The sequence below is a fragment of the Aplosporella prunicola genome (genome assembly GCF_010093885.1).
Source record: "Aplosporella prunicola CBS 121167 unplaced genomic scaffold K452scaffold_23, whole genome shotgun sequence".
NCBI classification, from domain to species: domain Eukaryota; kingdom Fungi; phylum Ascomycota; class Dothideomycetes; order Botryosphaeriales; family Aplosporellaceae; genus Aplosporella; species Aplosporella prunicola.
In genome coordinates this window covers 465,029-484,548 of record NW_022983551.1, presented here as the reverse complement: position 1 = coordinate 484,548, position 19,520 = coordinate 465,029, and the positions used below count along the sequence as shown (strand labels likewise).

At 55.3% G+C, this 19,520-nt stretch overlaps 6 protein-coding genes across 6 annotated transcripts; 4 read left to right on the top strand and 2 right to left on the bottom strand.

Annotated features, from left to right (window-relative positions):
- Window positions 1-691: 691 nt before the first annotated feature.
- K452DRAFT_88781 (uncharacterized protein) lies at window positions 692-3,962 on the top strand. Its single transcript, XM_033547280.1, has 6 exons — window positions 692-1,173; window positions 1,231-1,256; window positions 1,315-1,620; window positions 1,793-2,564; window positions 2,619-2,753; window positions 2,806-3,962. Exons 1-6 carry the CDS (start codon window positions 781-783, stop codon window positions 3,862-3,864), a joined length of 2,691 nt encoding a protein of 896 aa, XP_033394305.1. The 5' UTR covers window positions 692-780; the 3' UTR covers window positions 3,865-3,962.
- A 2,971-nt stretch (window positions 3,963-6,933) lies between these two features.
- Window positions 6,934-7,520, bottom strand: K452DRAFT_88765 (uncharacterized protein). The gene has a single exon (XM_033547279.1). It carries the CDS (start codon window positions 7,470-7,472, stop codon window positions 7,158-7,160), a length of 315 nt encoding a protein of 104 aa, XP_033394304.1. The 5' UTR covers window positions 7,473-7,520; the 3' UTR covers window positions 6,934-7,157.
- Window positions 7,521-9,507: 1,987 nt separating this feature from the next.
- K452DRAFT_311521 (uncharacterized protein) lies at window positions 9,508-10,198 on the top strand (the record flags this gene model as incomplete). The annotated part of the gene is made up of 5 exons (XM_033543435.1): window positions 9,508-9,522; window positions 9,577-9,969; window positions 10,017-10,058; window positions 10,115-10,118; window positions 10,143-10,198. 5 exons carry the CDS (start codon window positions 9,508-9,510, stop codon window positions 10,196-10,198), a joined length of 510 nt encoding a protein of 169 aa, XP_033394303.1.
- A 974-nt stretch (window positions 10,199-11,172) lies between these two features.
- K452DRAFT_301116 (uncharacterized protein) lies at window positions 11,173-12,670 on the top strand (the record flags this gene model as incomplete). Its single annotated transcript, XM_033542404.1, has 3 exons — window positions 11,173-11,387; window positions 11,442-11,740; window positions 11,808-12,670. The coding sequence occupies 3 exons, from the start codon at window positions 11,173-11,175 to the stop codon at window positions 12,668-12,670; spliced, it is 1,377 nt and encodes a 458-aa protein (XP_033394302.1).
- Window positions 12,671-14,656: 1,986 nt separating this feature from the next.
- Window positions 14,657-17,580, top strand: K452DRAFT_233869 (glycosyltransferase family 2 protein; the record flags this gene model as incomplete). Its single annotated transcript, XM_033537338.1, has 4 exons — window positions 14,657-14,833; window positions 14,897-15,742; window positions 15,793-16,817; window positions 16,869-17,580. 4 exons carry the CDS (start codon window positions 14,657-14,659, stop codon window positions 17,578-17,580), a joined length of 2,760 nt encoding a protein of 919 aa, XP_033394301.1.
- Window positions 17,581-18,562: 982 nt separating this feature from the next.
- Window positions 18,563-19,357, bottom strand: K452DRAFT_277107 (uncharacterized protein; the record flags this gene model as incomplete). The annotated part of the gene is made up of 1 exon (XM_033539309.1): window positions 18,563-19,357. The coding sequence occupies one exon, from the start codon at window positions 19,355-19,357 to the stop codon at window positions 18,899-18,901; it is 459 nt and encodes a 152-aa protein (XP_033394300.1). The 3' UTR covers window positions 18,563-18,898.
- Between the last annotated feature and the right edge of the window lie 163 nt (window positions 19,358-19,520).

The following is a 19,520-nucleotide window of genomic DNA, read 5'->3' as shown; positions in this document are numbered from 1 at the left end:
ACGGTCCGCGACGCCAATGGCGCCCGCTGCTTTGCGGCCTGCCCACCCCAGGCCCGCCTAACGCCGCCCGCCGCCAGATATCCACGCTCTCCTGCCCTCCCGCCTTTCCTGCCCTCCGGGCACTGCCAGCCTGCTGCCAGTGCTTCCCTGCTCAGCCATTGGAGTACCTGCATTTCGATCACTCATGGCACGATCTGTACCCACCCTGCCTCAGGGCAGTTACTTGAATCAACCTAGCCATGCTATAATAGTCTACACCGTCATGGGCCCTAGCACAGCCGACGGTGTATTTTTGTGACCCACTCTGTTGGGCTTTTCCCCGAAACAATCCATCCTTATATGCCTTGCCGTAGCAGGTGAGGTGACGCACCAACCGCCTCCCCCCAAGCACCCAAGCTTATACCGATCACTCTTCTCGCTACCGTCATTAATTTATCCGAGCTTCGCTTCCCGCTCTCGCCTTCAGCCGCAACTCTCTCCACGAAGCTTCTATTCCAGTCCACATTCTCGACCACCACCCCCACGCCCATCACGGAGATACGTACCAACGCTCCTGTGATAGTAAGCGAACCAATCCGCAACCGGTCGCCATTCCGCGCCATCTTTATTTGCGGTGAACAGTGCTCTGGGGCCACGAGGCGCAACCCAGACTACCAACGGCAGCCCTGGTCTACCTGGCTCAAGCTTTTCCCATCTGCCCTACAGGGTCCAACAAGGAGCGACAGTGGACCTTGCGATCTCCGCATCTAATTCCACCCTCTGCATATATACCCATCGTCCATGGCCGATCAGAACAACACCATTGACCACAAGCCATCCTCGGCACCCACAGCAGCGCAACACCAATCCTTTCTGCCCGGACCTACAAAGCCATATCAACCCACCACGCCTTCCATCATCCACCAGTCTACCACTACTACTCACCGTCGCCACACTTCTGAGTCTTCGGAGGAAGCATCCCGTTCCTTCCAAAAGGCTTTGTCATCCCGCCACCGCCCTCAATCGAGTTCTTCAACCAAGCCACCTCACTCCTACGACGGTTCACCTCGAGACTTTAGCATCATGCAGCGCTCCGTCAGTCCTTCAGAGACTCCTACCAAGTACACCAAGACTGGTCGTATCTCCAAGGCAAAGAAGGGCCTCAAGGTCCACCTTTGCGAATCATGTGGAAAGGTAAGCCCCATCTAGATCTTCTGCATCTTGCGGACCCATCGCTGACATGCCATCTAGTCTTACACCAGGGCTGAGCACCTGAGGTCAGTTTGGACATGTCGAGGACCTCCCCTCGAGTAATGTATTAACCCGTATCTACAGGAGGCACCAGCAGAACCACAACGGCGCTGCCTTGCAGTGTGACTGGCCCGGTTGCGGCAAGACCTTCCACCGTACCGACCTCTTGGAGCGTCACCGGGAAAGGCACAACGACCCGAACAACGAAGAGAACCGCAGGGGCTCCGTCACCAGCCACGGCTCCTCCAGGAGTTACGAAACGCCCATGGCCGTTGCTTCCCCGCAACCCCAAGACATCATGCGCACCTCGCTCCCTCAAGTCAGCCAGGCCGCCTACTCGGTGACTTCCACTCCCGGAATGATCGACGCAGTGCAAAGCTCAGCGGCAAGGTATTCTACTTTTCAATCTCCTTACTCTGTTTCCTATGACAGTCTTCTTCAGTCCGAAGTCAAGTGAGTGACTCAAACACAATGGAAGCAAGATCTGCCTATCTCTTTTACTTCCTATTTGCAATATCCGCATCTGGTCTGTGCACAAGCAATGCTGACTCTTTACTTGCAGCTCGACGAAGATGCCTTTCGCCACGGCGCCGCCCTCTTACGCACGCACTTCCATCCCCATGGCAGAGGACCTCGCGGCGCATACCGGCTCGCAGTTCTTCGGTGACTGGGGCTGGACTAGCCCCCCGCCCGAGTATCCCGAGTACCCTCCTACGACTAGCGGTTATGGCTCCCCGGGCCACATTTCGAGCTACCCCGACTACCCTTACGCTACGAACCCTTACCCCGCATGCCGCCCTCGCACCTTGTCCAACGCTTCGTTCATCGACCCCTTCATGCAGACGCTGCCTAGGTCTCCTGCTTCGGTGACCTCGACGCAACCATTCTACTGGCTCGATGTCGAGAGGGACCCCAACATGCATAGCATTGCCCTCTCGGACAGCTCCGGCATTCCCTCTTACGCCACTTCCGATACCTCGATCTATGCGGCCTCTTCCGATCAACTTCACGCATCGATTATGGCAGGTCATTCGACTCCATCTTTTAGGTCGTTTGACGACTTTGACAACGAAGAGTACCGTGTGTTATTCCCGGACCACCCATTCGGAACCCCGGTTATTGACCCTATCCAGATGAATGAGTGGCTCAGCAATTACTGGCTCCGCTTCCACCCGACCTTTTCAATCAAACACAAACCGACGTTCGACCCCCGGAACGAATCCCCTCTTTGCTTGGCAGCAATGTTGGCAGTAGGTGCGCAGTATTCCGACGTCGCCGGGTCAAAGGCCCAAAGCAGAATACTGCACGAGCGGTGTTTAAAGGCACTCGCAAAGGTATGCGATCGGCGATGCAGACATGAGCAGTTCCGAAGCTAACAGTAACCGCAGCGGGAAAATGAAGGCGTAACATCTGACCGGCCCTGCGATATGCAGGCAGTCTTCCTCATTGAGGTTCTTTCTTTGTTCTGCGGTAAAAGGGCGCAGACTGGACTGTCAACTGCTTTCCAGAGCATGTATCGCAGCGTAAGTCCTCCGATGGTGGATTCGACAAGCTTTGTCCTGACCGCCATGCCAGCTTTCCGCAGAACACAACGCCCGCCGCACCCGCGCCTTTAACTCGCCAACCGACTGGCAGCAATGGATCCACACCTCGGCCAGAACACGCCTACTCACAGCCTGTTTCATCCTCGACTCCCAGCAGCAACTACTTCTTTTGCGGAATTCGCCTATCATACCGATTCCGCAAGACGTACCCGCACCAGAGCCGCTATCGACATGGGACGCGGGCTCTTGGGCCTGGAACGAGCAAATCAACGCCAGCCACAACGCCTTCGCCCAGACGGAAACCGCACAGCAATCTCCCGACGGATTCGAAAGCCTCTACGAACTCTTCATGCAAAGAATCCGCACCGACGAAGACGCAACCGTGACGCCAACCGCAGCTTCTGGATCCCACCGCCCCAGCATTTCCGAATTCCTGGCCGAGAGCAAAGGCACCACACTGGTGCGGCACGGGATCCAAATCGCAGAAACGGCGCCGCTGCACGCGCTCCTGGCCGTAGCAGGCGAGACGTGGGTCTTCGACGAGAAGCTGACAGCAGAGCGGCACGCTGCAGCCAAGCGCACGCTGCGGGACTGGACAGCCGGCTTCAGCAGCGCAGACGCGCCGGCAAGCGCAGCGCTCTTGCACGCTCTGGGCGCGCTACGCCTCGCTTGCGCCGCCGAAGACAACGGGCACGACAGTGCTACTGCGCGCCTGGCGCCGGGCTTGGATCTGATCCTCCTCTACGCGGCGCTGACGCTGTGGGCGTTTGTGCAATCGGCTGCAGAAGCCGCCACGCCTGGCGCGCCGTCATCATCATCATCATCCACCACCACCACAGCAACGACGGCGCACGCGTTCCTGGCCTCCACGCGCACCACGCCAGCTACACCCGCCGAGGTCCCCGCTCTCGCGCACGCACTATCCAGCATCAGCGCGCAGAACGGCGGTCTCGACGAGTGGCAGGCGGGCGTGGACGCGGTGCTAGGCTGGGCGGTGGACGCGCTTGGCTGCGGCGGCGAGGTGCACGGGGCGGCGGTGCGCGTGCTCGAGGGGATTCGGCGCCGGGGGTGGCGCGCTGTCTGGTTCTGATAACAGGATCAAGCAACGCTTGCCGCTGCGGACGAACGAACAAGAACTAAAACAATAACAACAAGAAAATCACAGTGAAAAAGAAAAGAAAAGGAAAATAAAGGAACGGAAATATATATATATATATATATGTTTGCGCGAAAAGGCAGGGTACCGAGAAGCGGTCGCTGGTTCTTGCTTGGTGGTGAGCTGCAAGATGATATGGTATGATGGCGGTATGGTATGGTATATCTTAAGAGTATATTCTTTCCTTTGTTCTTTCCTTTGTCTAGCTCTCTATATCTCTCCTCTCCTATGTTTTTGGTTTTATCGTCAAGAATCTCCGAGTTTCCGAATCATTGATTCTGCTTCTGCTTCTACTTCTTCTTTTCTTCTTTGACGTCGATTTTCTTCGACTTCGACTTTTTTCTTCAGACGCTTTTTTGGCATTGCTTGCTGTGTTTTACGAGGCTCATGGCCGTTTTCGCTTCGTTTCGCTAGATACCTGGGCTTGTATGGGCACGCTTGCACGCACGCTCTGAGCCGTTTATTTGTTGTTGTTTGTTGTATTCCGGTTTAATCGCTTCTTCCTTCTTCCTTCTCCTTCTTCTTCTTCTTCTTCTCCCTTCTTCTTGTTCATATACTCCAGTCCGCCTTTTCAGGGACGTTTGGATCTGCTTCTTCTTCTGGCTTTTTGAAAAGATACCCTTGATCTTGATTGTTTAGTTATATTTATATTTATACTTATATATATTTATGTATGTATGTGGGTACTTACGTACGTATGCATAGCCGCCGCTAGGGCGCTATGCGTTAGGAAAATTGTAAATAGTGTAGCTGTAACTTCTTCGCATTTATTTATACCACTCCACTGCTCCACATAATGACAAGTGCTTGAAGTGCGATATGTGGGATGGGTATTGTGACTTTGCGTTTGGAAAAGGTAACTAGAAACGAAGTAAATGCGCGTGACATGCAATAGCAAAAGCCTAGCCAAGCTCGTCTTACATATCGCGCTCTTCCTCTTCCCCTTCCTCCCCGCCCCAGCACCGCGCCTCTGGATCCTTCATTCATGCAGCAGCTCAAACTGCAGAGGCAAGAAAGCCAACATAGCCGCCTGCTCGCCCGCCTGTCGTCTTGCCATACCGTCCCAACGCGCTCAGCGCGCCGAGTCATGACAAGACGACAGGCGGGCGGGCCGACGGGCGGGCGCCACAGCCACGGTCCCGGGCCCATGTCCTTGTCATGTCAGGGTAGCGGGTAGTGCTACCTATTCATTTGTACTGTACAAACGCACGCACACACAACTCGACGAGCCACGAGATGATAAAATTGACTCGACTTGACGCCCAGGCGGGCGGGACGCGTCGCATTTAGAGCGCCTGGCCCTTGCTCTCTCATCACTCGGAAGACAAGGACCATGTCATGTCATGTACTGTGCATACGGAAGCATAGTGTAAAGTCTAACTACATAGAACGCGAGACACACAGACGGGGTTAGAGAGAGAGGGAGAGATGGAGGGAAAAGAGTAAACAGCTGCGCGCGCGTGAGGCTGTGCATTTGCATGTTTTGACTATGTATGCATAGATGATAAGTAAACACGCAGCCGATCATTCACTGATTACTTATACCTACCTACTATGTCCGGGGGTTCGCACGTACCTGCCTACGCGCGCTTGTGCTGCGAATGACGCCGCCGTCCTCCCGGTGCAGCGGGCCGGGACAGGACCCGGTGCCGTGGGCGTGGGTAGGGTACGTTAGGTAGGCGGGAGTGGACCTGTCGTTTTTGTGGTGTTTGCCTGGCTGCCTGGCTGCCTGCCTGAGTGCCTGCTTGCCTGCTTGCCTGCTTGCCTACTTGCCTACTTACTTTCCAGCCAGGCAGGCAGACAGACAGACAGGCAAGCAAGCAAGCAAAAACACAATAACAACACCACCTCAACCGCCCACCCAGCCGGTACGTACGGCACAGCACGCCGCGGCACGCACCCAACGCCACGGCATTGGCTTCGCGGTGCTGCACAACCCGCCGCTGTGGCCTGCCTGCCTGCCAGCCAGCCAGCCAGCCAGCACCAGCAGGAGCGGCGCCGACAGCTCCGCCAGCAGAAGCGCGCCGCCCCAGCGGGCCCGGTCTGCCAGATCTGCGCGGTGCGGTGCGGTGCCGTGGCCCTGGGCATGGCGCGCGGCGTGGGCGCGAGCTCATTGGAGAAGTCGCTCGCGGCGCAGGGAGCGTGATGCGCGTGGGTGAGTAAGTGCGGTGCGTGGGCATATGTATGTACGTTCGCACGTACGCATGTGCGTAATCCGTACTGCGTAGGTAGGGCCGGAGCGACGGGGCGGGGGGGTGCTGGACCGGAGAGGTAGGGAGGGAGGTGTTTGTGCGTGGAGTGTGGAGTGCTGCTGTGGTGGGAAGACGTGGGAAACGCTGCCTCTACTGTACGTCCTGTATGTACCTACCTTGTGTCTGGTGGAGGATGCGTGCGTGCGCTCCTCTCGTGCTTTCTCTCCCACACATACACCCTCTAGCTCTCTCTCTTTCTTTCTTTCTTTCTCTCTCTTAGTTCCCGTGTGTACTGCCACCCTGAGCCAAATAAATTTAGAAACTACCTGCCTGGTCCAGCACCAGCTGTCATGCTCCAACACCACACCCCTCAAACGGACGCGGAGCCATGTCCTCCGACGCAGGACGACACGACCCGACCCGCGGCTAAGGCAGCGGGAAGCGTGCGCCGCAGTGCCGTCGAGAGAGGGGAAGGGCAGCAACCAACCAGCCAGCAGAAGCAGAGAGATGTGACGAGACGCAGGCACCTGCACGCAGGAGACGTACATAGTACAAGGGAACGGTTGGGGGCCAGGGACAGAAGCAACCTCGCGTCGAGCCGCAGCGACGGACCTAGAGACGGGCAAGCCAGTGGAGCGCATCGTCCCGTCTCGCCGTCTTGCCGTCGAGCCCCACCTGCACCCAAAAAAAGATCCAAACACTGTAGTTCCCTAGCGGGAACCATAGATGAAAGTTCAATAGGTACCATGCCAACAACCCAGCGACAATCGCAATGGCAGGGCGCGCGCACGGCCACCCACCCCCCGTCCTGGCCTTGTCCTGCCGTATGGGGGCAAGTAGCCGAGAGAGCGCGCGCGCGGCCGCCCGCCCCGCGGAGCGCGTAAAGCCGTCACGTCACGGGTGTCCTGGATCGGCACAACTCAGGCACCGTGTTGCTTTTTTTGGGGGCGAGATTGAGAAAGGCCAAGCTGTGGCCGTGCCCGGGGCCAATCTGATTGCTGATGAAACATGGGTCCCGACGTTTGTCCCGCCCGTTCATCTGGCGATTGGAACATCCCAATTGGGCGCGATCCGTGCGGTTGGGGCGGACTCCCGGGTCCGGGGGCGTGGGAGGGAGGCCCGGAGATAGACTTGGGAACGTCCGGTCGTGGGTGGTGATGGTGGTGTGCGTGGTGTGCGTGGGTCTTGGTGGTGAGATGAGAGTGAGGGGTCGTCATTTGTCGGCGTCATAGACATTGTCGTTGTCGTCGTTGTCGCGTGTCGGGGGTAAGGGATAGATGCCGTTGCGGGTCTTGCTGTGCCGCTGTCTGGTCGAGGACGCATCGCGGAAATGCCGATGATGACAGGCATCTACAGGTCGGCACCATGACGATAGTGCGGACAAGCCGACGACACACCAAGCACATTGCGACAATGGCTGGGTAGCCGCAGCAGAAACTCTTATTAATCCACTGCTGTGCCCGCGCTGGCTGACCACTGATTCGTCCAGCCGTTGTGATATGCGGGGTTGCCGGACAGTCAGTTTCGTGTGACACCAAGCCCCGCGAGCACACCCCCACCACTCCACACGCCCTTTGACGCGCGGGGGTAGTAGAGCGGAAAGTCTCATCCTGTCATCTATGTAGCAGGTGCTGCATCTGACAAGATCGCGGGGGTCTACAAGATATGATGACTACAATGGTGGTTGGTTATGGTGACGATGAGCTGGTGATTGTGGATCTTTCCGCGCGTCCCATGCCATTACCTATTCTGCAGCATGGAAACATGCCCAGCCACCTCCGGACTGCGGTTGGTCGAGCGCAGGTGATAGTTTAAGCGCTTGTGCGTCTGTATGCGTTGCTCGCCGGTCCTCGATCACCACGATCTTTGTTCTCAAAATAGCAGTGGAGGGGTGGTCAGCCGGACTGGTTTGCTCTCTCATTGGGCCGTGGGAACGCCATGTATGGCGTCCTAGTCATAAGATAGCTCCAAGTAGGTGGCACAAGCCTCTCTGACCTGCACTCTCGGTTCCTCTCCGAACGCTTGGTAAGTTCGTTCTATCTCTGGATGTGTCAGTGCGGATAAGGCTGACGTGTTGAGGCTACTCTGCTCTTCCTGAGTGTAGGGCACTGTAATGCATTGCGATCAAACCATGGAGCGCATGGTATGTCGGCCGAAAACGATCGCGCAAGCCTTGACCACTGTTCGATGGGGGTTTGGGGAATCTCAATGCGCGTTTGTGTGTGCCTTGTCATCTCTTTGGATCCTTACCACGTGTCAACGATAACACCGTGAAGGAGTCTCATCTGAGCTTCGCCGGCGTGACCGAGATGTGCCTGCGGAACATTAGTGTCGCGCGGCGTCCCCGGGTAGAGCCCGGTAGCTCGCTCCAAGCGAGCCCGATACAACGGTACTGTTGCAACACCACGTGGAGAAAACCACCAAGGGTCCGGGATGAGCGCCAGGGAAAGGAAAAAAAGGACACCATGGGAGCCTTGGGCTGACTCCAGGGGCAGAATGCCAAAGCCCGGCAGGGTTGTTATTCGTTTTGGGATCTACTGATGGGCAAATGGAGGCGCTTGAATCAGTCTAGCCTTGATGGCTTGTGCGCGTAATGCGTGTTGTGTAGTGCCGTTGTCGCATGCATAACCGTTAATGGCATTTGCTCTCTCGCGGCATGAGTCTCCATGAAGATATCATGTTGTGGATCTCCCATGGTGCGCTGGGCTTAGATCTTGCCTGGTTAGCCTCATGCTATACATACTCGGCGCAACAGATATAAAGGTGTTTGGGTGAGTCGACAGAAATACCAATCAGTAGCAGAATCTCAAGGCATACCACGGCCTGGATCCCTATTCCCAGATCCCTCTTACTGTCAGCTTTTTTCCACTCCAGCGGTACCTTGCGCTTTGCTTCTTTCGGTGCGCCACAATTTGAGTAGCCCCCATCATATGCCAAACCGGCGGAGACGTCCTGGACGCGGACTGTTCGCAATATTGCTGCCCGATTGTGCGTTATCTGCCCAAATACTGGCGGACTGTGATCTGTGGCTACGGCAAGACACTCATCTTCGAGTACCTCTTAGCCTAGCTTGTCCTCAGAGAAACCTGCAGTGCTATGTGAGAGAGTGTGCTGTGTGGAAGTAAGTTGTCATCCCCGTAGTGGAGTCTCGGAATCAACAGAACAGTTGCTAACTTGAGGTAGTCGAAGGAGGCAATTGAGGAAAAGACCTTTAGTACGATCCGAAAAGACCGCATGTTCAACGTGAGGCACTATTGCAAAGCAACTTGTCGCTTTCTACCCCTACCAAGATCCAGCGGCTCTCACTTGAGTTATGAGACCCGAGGCATTCATAACGAACCGAGGAGAAATGTCGTTGTCGCAGCAAAATCTCGAAACACACAATATGTCTAGCTTTGAAGTAAGTCATCCTAATGCAGCAAGCAGACAACTTAGCTGATGTTGAACTATTCAGTCGGACGCATATCATGCCAAGAATATTGTGAATGCAGAGATACTCCACAGCCTCTGCCAAATGTTAAGTCCCGATTTCAACGGAGAGGGAGACCTTGAAATGAAAGTCGTCCAAGATACGTTCGCTACCAGTAAGAGCGTAAAGCCGTACAAAGCATCTATACCGTCAGCAGCAAGTCCTTTGGAACGCTACACGACATGGAGTCCGCTGGAAGATCCATACGCGCCATTTGCGAAACGGTACCAAATAGACGAGAATGTGGATGCGGATGCAAGAGCTGAAGCTGCAATTGAAATTGTAAAAGAAGTACAGAAAAAAGGCGAAAATGCTGCTTCAGCGATGGCCGGCTCAGAGCTACAAAGCAGCCCAGACCACAACCACGGCCAACAGCATGTACGACAGACGAGGACCTTTGCGGCGCCAATCGGACGTCCAAGCAGGCGAGAATGAAAAGAGAAAGGGAAGCTCCAGGACACGCCCTGGTAAGCCACCCGAGTCACAGTTTATGAGATGAAGGTGATGCTGACCATCATTATAGGCTGGTTAGTTGGCACAATTTTCCATAGACCAAGAGATACAATGGGCTCCAGCGGGACTGGCGGCTCTGGTTAGCAGCGATTAGGTTTAGGCCAATACCTTATGAAAAGCCATGTATTTGTTATGCCACTCCCTGACGATGAAGTTGTTTGAGGCTTGAACGTGCTTTGATGAAGTTCACGATACCGTATAATTTTGCCTGTCATGTCGTTAATGATAAGATCGTGCAGGAGATGTGTCTGCTGTCGACTGATGATACGGTTTAGTCAACAGGTTCAAGCAATCACATGAATGCCGAGGTTTTTGTGGTGATTTAAGTGTTGCTCCGAAACTGTCCAGTTGGTGATCCGGTCGTGGTGTTGTGTGGGTTAAGCTGTGGTCACAGCTCCCATCACACGTGACTATGACTTCATTCACGACTTCCTAATCAGGCAGATTGAATCGCTGCCTAAATAAAAATTTCGAATCCAAGCCGGAGGAGTCGGGACGCGCAAAGATAAGAGAGCTCTCTGGATGACTCAGTAAGAGTCATACTCGTCGGCGGATGGCCACGTCTGCAGGACGCAAGCGGCAGCCAATAATCCAGCGTACGAGTAAGCGGGAGCGAGGCCCTGGTTCCCGTCATTCAAGCCTCCAACAAGCGCATACCTTGATGTTTGTCTGTTGTACGCACCGCACAAGAGGACTTCCAAGCCTATACGTTATCCGGCGTGGTCTGCATCTGTGCGCGAAGCATATGGTACCTCCATGAGCGACTGCGACGCCACCGGTGTTGCGAGTAAGATGTCGGCGGCGGTTCCTGTCACCATGTGAGCAGACAGTTGAAGTACGGGCTGTCGTGTCTACGGCCCATCTTCACGTGAATCGAAAAACCCGAGTCGAGTGATTTCGCGGCTGTTCAAGTCTTTGCGCCCTTGACGTCACACCAGAATTACTTTATAGCCCTTGACATCGACCTAGCCAACCGCTTAATATCCCTCGGTACCCGCCACACAACTTTCGTGCCGCACACTGCTCCAACACTTACAGCGCGAACTCCCCCTTGGCACGACAGCAAAGATGCCCGACCTCGATCTCCGTCGCCAGGTCCTCGAAAGCAAAAAGACCGTGTCGCGCAAGGCGCGCCAAAAGCAAGCCCTTGCCGGCTCAGGCGCGAGCTCCCCAGTCAACTCGGCGCCAAATTCCCGCGCTGGCTCCAGGAATGCTAGCAGAGCCGCCAGTCGCAACGTTTCCGAAGACGAGGCAGGCTTCCTCAGCGACGAGACCGACGGCAGGTATGTGTGGAAGTCTCTCCTGGTATATCGTCGGTGGTGGCTAACCCCATGTAGCAACCAGTCGTTCGGCTTTAGCCTTAGTAGAGGCTCGCTCGAAGAAGAGAACGAAGTAGCCGACATGGATCCGACCGAGTGGAAGTCGTGGCTTTCCAACCTGATCTCCGAGATAATCCAGCGCAAGCGCAGCACCACCTCGGGTCGCAAGAGGGCGCTCACGGAATACACAAACATCCTACGGACACACTTCGCACAAGAGCAAATACAGTATAGCGCAGACGAGTTGATACATGCTTTGCTTAAGAGCGTTGACACCTCGGAGGAGGGTGAGGACGAGACTGTGATTGCGCTGAAGGGTATGTCGCACCCACTTGCGAGGCTCCGCTGCCCCGTACACGGCCAAGTGCTGACGATAAAGCGCAGCTATTTCCCTTACTATCATTACCGACTCGCCTGCTGGCAGATATGAGGACGTGTACAAGGCTATTAAGGAGGTAATAAGTGACTCCGAGACCTCCGCACCGAGGCAAGCCGCTATCCATGCTCTCAGCATTGTTAGTGTTTTCGGTGGCGCCTCCACAAACGCTATTGAAGAAACCATGGATTGGTTCCTTGAAATCGTTTCATCAGACGGGTGTCTGATAGGCGCCGACGACGACGCAGGGGTTGTGCGGGCTTGCGAGCAAGAATGGGGGTTCCTCGCAACGCAACTCGACGATCTCGAGGAGCAGAGCGAGCCTGCAATAACCGCTTTCCACGACCAACTCCAAAGCACCAACGCGCAAGTCAAGATCGCGGCCGGCGAAAACATTGCCTTGCTCTATGAAGCTAGCTACGATACGCTGGCGGCAGACGAGGAGGTCAACAATGAAAGCGAGAGGCTCGTAGATCCCGATCGCCCGGCGGGCGCCCCGAAACTGGCTAAGCGCTACCAGCCTTTCAGACAGGAGCATCATCTCAAGGAGACACTCTCAGAGCTTGTCAACAGCACGACAGCCGTCGCGCGCACAGCCAAGAAAGATCGGAAGGCCGTAAAGGCCTGCTTCGCAGACATTCTCAACAGCGTTGAATATCCGAATCGCGGACCCCGCTACTCGACAGCCCTTTCTGAGAAGACGGGTCAAAGTTACGGCAGTCGTATGTCTTTCCGCATCCGAGACAGTGGCGAGATACGCCTCGACAAGTGGTGGAAGCTTTTTAGACTCGAGGCGCTGAGGAGGTGTCTGCAGTCAGGGCTTGTCACCCACTTTGAAGAAAATGAAGCTGTAGCCGACTTTATCATATAAATGCGGAGCTCAGATGGCATCAGCTTGTAGACTCGACACATGCCGTCAAAACGCATGACCTAGGGCGTTGCACTGCTCTTTCAAATAGAACCCCGGGAGAGGGTCACAGATTGACATGACACATCATGGGCAATAAGGAGGAAAAGCACTTGAAGCAATAGGGGCGTTCGGGGTCATGATATCCATGGAAGGAGTTTGCGCTCTGTTTTTGGCAAGCCTCATTGCATCCAATTCTCATCCAGCCAGGCTCTAGCGAAGGCGAGAGTAGAGTGGTGGTGGTGGGGTTCAATTTTCGGTATTACTCCACACGCCAAGAACTATTGTATTTGGCAGAACGTGTTGACCATCCCTATACTATGCTTTAAGTCTGACTGCTAGCGTGAAGCCATGGCGTAGATAAGGAAGTAATTTTAGCGCGTCTGATTGGTTTGTATATCCACCCTTACCTCCCCTTTTCAGATCTTAACTGGCTTCAGATTTTGCTACCCCTGACAAGCAGCTCTAGCAGACGATGTGGAAATACGGTGAACTTGAGGCGTTACAAGTGCTTGACGCGAAACGGAAAATGTTGGGTAGCGGAATGCTCGCCTAGCCCGGGCCTGGCTCAAAAGCCATCCATCAGTCAGCACTTACGACGACGGTCAGGTTAACCGTGCTAAAATCTAAAATCAGCAAAGCTTACAGGCGCAACCTGGTCGACAGCGCGGATGATCAGCGGTGAGAGACTCATGCCCAACGGCAAACGGCATTAACGGTGCAAAAGCCGACAACCATGGCACATGAACAAGGTTATCGCCGGCAACCGACAAACTGGATGCTTGACTGTGATGGTGAAAAAGATGGGGAAGTCGCGCGGTGTTGAGGCGCAGGGATCGACAGGGCAACGGCGGTTCACAGCCACGTCGAGAAAAGCGTCGGCGGGCTGTGCAAAAAGGCAAAAAAAAAAGGGTCAGCAAGGTCAGGTGCTCTCTAGCAATGAGAGGAACGAGTACGGATTTTTCCATTGGGCGTATAACGGCTGGCTAGTGTAGCGAAGTCTGCCCTTCCCTGTGCTCTATTGGAGGTGCTTCGCTGGCGATGGGGAAATTACGGTGTAATGCTCGTTGTCGTGCAGAGGCCTCATGTACGGCTGGCGGCTGGCGGGCGGCTGGCGCTGGCGCTGGCGCGCTGATGAGGCCGTGAGTCCGGAGTCCGGAGAGAGAGGTGAATCGGAGGCAAAAAGGCGTCGTCAGAAGCTTACAAGTCGAGCGACTGGCATCGACATGGCTGTACCCTGGGGCAGCTTTCCTATACTGAAGTGATTACATCATTTGTCTTGTGGAGAGCGTTGGTTGCTTGGACGCGTTGCTGCGGCGGGCGGTCCACCGCATCCCTACTAGGCAACGATCGGCGCGGCGTGTTCCTCCAAGGCGCTGCAAGATCCGACTCTGCAAAGCCTCGACGCGAAAGCTCAAGGGCTGGATATTACCCCCAGCGTCGCCGGCCTCAGTTCTCTCTTTCTGCTTCTCTGCACTCCTCCTCCGCCCTTCTCTGCGCCTTTGGTTCTTTTGCGCGACCGCGAGTCAACCTGAAACTCTACAACCGTGGGCCAAACACCGTTAAGTTTGACGATCATAACGATAAACCTACGGGGTTGCGTCGAGCGAAGCAGATTTCACGTCTACCGGGCATAAGCCTCCTGTGCTCATTTCCGCGCCGCGACAGATAGAGGGAGCGCGCCCGCCCTCTGCTCCCAGGATGTCCTACAACCGCCTCGGTACGTGAATCTCCCGCAACACCCATACCTATCCGAGGCGCACTGCCGGGGGACGACGCGAGTGACGTCTGCTTCCCCGGACTCGTCTCGTCCTGCATTCCTGCATCGCCTTGGCAAGCCTGCGACAGCAATCGGGCGCGTGTAACGTCTCAGAACTGACCTTCTCCACCGTCGCAGGCTCGACGAGTAACGTCCACGACGAGGACGAATACGACTACCACACCGGCGCCATGGACCCCAGACGCCCCATTCCCAACCGTTCGCCTTCGCCAGTCGACCCCTTCCAAACTGGCTACCAGCTGGAAGACCGGCCGTACCACCCTGGAGGTGGTCCGCCGTTAGAGATACCCATGGGTCCTGGTCCTGGACCAGGGACGCCGGGCGATCGCCTGGCCGCGCAGCCCACGGTAAGCTACGATTAATGCGGAGCAGACGTCCCGTCAAACAATGCTGACTTTCTGCCTGCGCAGTACTCGGTTGAGAACATATCTGGCACTTATGGGCACAACGAAGCATACGAAGAAGATCACCGCTATTCTCCAGCGCCATACATGAGCCCCAACACGCACACGATGCCCGACTACGCGATCGATCCCGAGGCACATCACGACGCATACTACACCCAGCCCTACAACCCCTCCCCGCAACACGAGCCCGGCGCGTACTGGGACGAGGATGACAACAGACCGATGCTGCAGCCGGACACGACGTACGGCCCAGACCCGCACAATGTCCTGAGTCCCGGCAGCGGGAGCCCCCCGCCATTCGAGGATTATGCCGACATACCTAGGCCGACGCCGAGCCCTGCGCCCATTCGGAGGTGGAAGACGGTCAAGGAGGTGCAGCTGTTCAACGGCAACCTCGTCCTTGATTGCCCCATCCCTCCCCGTCTGCTGAACCAGGTGCCCCACGCGCAACCGCCGGAGCGTGACGAGTTTACGCACATGAGATACTCTGCCGCTACCTGCGACCCGTCTGAATTCTACGATGAGCGATTCACTCTGCGCCAGAAGCTTTTCGCAAAGCCACGTCACACGGAGCTCTTCATTGCCATTACCATGTACAACGAGGAGGATGAGCTGTTTGTGCGCACGCTCAGCGGTGTGATCAAAAATATTGAGCACATGAACTCGAGGACGAACAGCAAGACTTGGGGTAAGGACGCTTGGAAGAAGATTGTCGTGTGCGTCGTCAGCGACGGACGTGCCAAGATCAACCCGAGAACGAGAGCCGTTTTGGCTGGTCTGGGTGTCTACCAGGACGGTATTGCCAAGCAGCAAGTCAACGGAAAGGACGTGACTGCACACGTTTACGAGGTTAGTTTAATTCTTCACGTTTTCAAGACCATGTGCTCACCAGCTTTCAGTACACTACGCAAATGGCCGTGGAAATCAAGAAAGGCATTGTCAACGTCAAGAAGGGCAACACGCCCATCCAGATGCTTTTCTGCTTGAAGGAAAAGAACCAGAAGAAGATTAACTCGCATCGTTGGTTCTTCCAGGCCTTCGGCACTGTCTTGGACCCGAACATTTGCGTGCTGCTCGATGCCGGTACGAAGCCTGGCAAGGACTCGATTTACCAGCTCTGGAAGGCCTTCGATTTGGAGCCGATGTGCGCCGGTGCTTGTGGCGAGATCAAAGCCATGTTGGTGCACGGCAAGAAGCTGCTCAACCCGCTTGTCGCCACGCAGAACTTCGAGTACAAGATGAGTAACATTCTCGACAAGCCTCTCGAATCCGCTTTCGGCTTCATTTCCGTGCTTCCCGGTGCCTTTTCCGCATACCGGTACGTCGCGCTGCAAAACGACAAGATGGGCCAGGGTCCTCTGGAGAAGTACTTTGCTGGTGAAAAGATGCACGGTGCCAACGCTGGTATCTTCACTGCCAACATGTATCTTGCCGAGGATCGTATTCTCTGTTTCGAGCTGGTGTCGAAGCGCAACTCTCACTGGATCTTGCAATATGTCAAGTCGGCAACTGGCGAGACCGATGTACCAGTCGAGATGGCCGATTTTATTCTTCAGCGTAGGCGTTGGTTGAACGGTTCCTTCTTCGCGGCTGTGTATGCGCTGGCGCATTCGCACCAAATCTTCCGCAGTGACCACAGTTTCTTCCGGAAGATGATGTTTTTGATTGAATTCGGATACCAGTGGATCAACATGCTGTTCGCCTGGTTTGGTCTTGGTAACTTCTTCCTCGTCTTCCGCATCTTGACGCAGTCTCTCGGCAACGATGAATTCCTCGGCACCGTTGGTAATATTCTTGCCACGATCTTCGAATGGGCTTATATCGCAACGGTCGTTACTTGCTTCGTCCTGGCGCTAGGCAACAGGCCGCAGGGATCGAACAAGTTCTACATGACGATGGTTTATTTCTGGGTCCTCATCATGGCGTAAGTTCTTTTCCTTGTTACTTCCAATTCGCAACTCACTAACATTTATAGTTATCTCATGTTCGCGTCGATATACATCACCGTCATCTCCGTGAAGTCAGAAATATCTGAATACGGATTTAACGTCAAGGACCTCTTCCAGAACACGCTCTTCTTCACGCTCATCGTCTCGATGGCATCGACATACCTGCTCTACTTCATCGTCTCGTTCCTCTTCCTGGACCCATGGCACATGTTCACGTCGTTCTTCCAGTACCTGCTGATGACGCCGACATACATCAACATCCTGAACGTGTACGCGTTCTGCAACACGCACGACATCACCTGGGGCACGAAGGGCGACGACAAGGCGGAGAAGCTGCCGTCGGTGACGACGAAGCCGGGCGGCAAGGTGGACGTGTCGGCGCCGACGGACGACGCGGACCTGAACACGCAGTACGAGAACGAGCTGCGCGTGTTTGCGACAAAGTACGTGGAGCCGAAGAAGGAGGCCAGCGCGGCCGACAAGCAGGAGGACTACTACAAGGGCTTCCGCTCCAGCGTCGTCCTGTTCTGGATGTTTTGCAACTTGGCGCTTTGCGCCGTCGTGCTTGTCACGGCGGGCGTGGACGTCAGTCTTTCGGATGATGATGTCAGTAAGGCTAAGACGCAGCGCGCGAAGATCTATATGAGCGTTATCTTGTGGAGTGTGGCCGGGTTGAGCGCGTTCCGCTTTACGGGCGCGGTGTGGTTCTTGATCGTAAGGATGTTTAGGGGTGTTTAAGCGGTGATGAGAAGCGAGAGGGGGAAGGGGAAGAAAGCGAGTGCGGTGGATTGGACTGGATTGGATGGGGTCGGTCTTTCTGTTTGGTGGAGGACATGAATGAAGGGATGGGTATGGGTATGGGTATGGGTGGTTGGGGAAAGCGTGCTTGCTTGCTTACTGGCTTGCTTGCTTATTTGGGCTGTTTACTTGGTTACTACCTCTTCTCACGACAAATGCTGTTTTTTGCTTGTTTGCTCTTCAATGTTTCTTCTGCTTCTAGATCGGGTTGGGATGGATGGGTCACGAGTTGCTTCTTTTTTTCTTTCTTTCTCCTTCTCCTTCTCTTGTGTCTTCGTCTTTCTTTTCTTTTTGTTGGTTTCGTCATTCTTGTTCTTGCACCACGTTTGCTGGGGTTGGGTTGGGTTAGGTTTTCTGTTGTCGTTTGGTCGTTGTTCGTTGTTTGTTGTGCCGTATATACATACCCCCGCCTGCCTGCCTGCCTGCTTGCTTCGTCCTCTCTTCATTGCTGTTGCTGTTGATGTAGTTGGTTGGAGAATGGAATTGAATTGAATAACTTAAATTAAACTGAGCTGATTTGAATTGAAACAATGGACGTTTGGTTGTGTGTGTGCGCGCGTACAGCTCCTCCCCAGCGAGCGTGCATGCACAGGAAAAACAGCACATGTCCGTAAACGTGCGTGCGTGGCTTCGTCTTGGTATGCTGCTTGCACCTATGCTACACTACCTATCTACCTACCTACCTACCTATTGTCGTCACGCCTGCGCCTAGCCACTAGCTACGAGCTACGAGCTAGCTACTCCTACATAGATAGCTGCGTGGCTGGGTTCTCGAGATAGGTGGGTGGGGTAGGTGGGTTCTTGAGCTGTGCTGTGTGTGTATGCGCGCTCGTGCTTCTTCCTCGCTCTTTCTCTTTCCCTCTATCTATTTACGGTAAATGCCCAAGGTAGGTAAATGGCGGGTTCGAGTTCGAGCTCTGTTCGCGCCGTGTGTACCAGCTGCTTTTACGCCTTTGCCCCCACGCGTGCGTGTGCGTCGTGTTGTGGGCTGGCTGGCTGGCTAGCTGGCTGTGGGGTATGTGCCTAGGTACTCTGATTGCTTACTCGCTCTGGCTGGTTTCGCGTGGGGTGTGGGGTGCTGGGTGCGAGCTTGTAGCTTGAGGTCCATGGTGGTGTGGTGGAGGCGTCTGCCCTCCTACTTCCTGCCTCCTACTCTGGCATCGTCTTCTCCCCAACTTGGGCTCTTTCCGCATCATGCGCGCCGTGTTTAGGGACTGGACTACGCTTTCGTGGATACCCCCACAGGGAGAAACCCCTCTCACCCACCACCATCCAAGGCCTTCCGTGCCTCGACCGCCTGCTCGTACGCGGCGAGCTGCAGGTTCTCGCCTGCGTTCCAGAGCGTCAGGGCTTGGATGTGGGCGGTGGTGCTGCCATTATCACAGCTCCTCGGCACAGCAACATAGCCAATTACGTTCACCCATGCGCCGGTCTGCAGGTCGCGGTTATGGACGGATTGGAGGACGAGCGTGATGTCGACGTGGGCGAAGACGGTGGTGGGGGGCGGGTATGCGTGCGTGAGGGTTAGAGTTGCGGAGGCGACGGCGTACGTCTCGACGCTGTTTGGGAGGGGGGTTAGACTGTGGTTGTGAGAGTGGTGTGTGGTGAGGACTTGCCAGCCGAGGAAGCGCACTTTGGCGCCGATGGGGTGGTGGGGGAGGTCGGAGAGGAGGACGAGGCGCGAGGGGGGCGCGCCGTAGGGGTTTGTGTCGGCCATGAGGATGTCTACTTCTTCATGGTAGATAGCTAAGGTTACAGCATCGGTGCACGTGCCATGGCGGCGGCTGCATCATCGGGTGTGCACTCAACTCTCTCTCTCCATCACCGCCATCAGGCTCCCACTAAACTCCCTCCGAGCAAACCCAACCTCCGCCGACTTT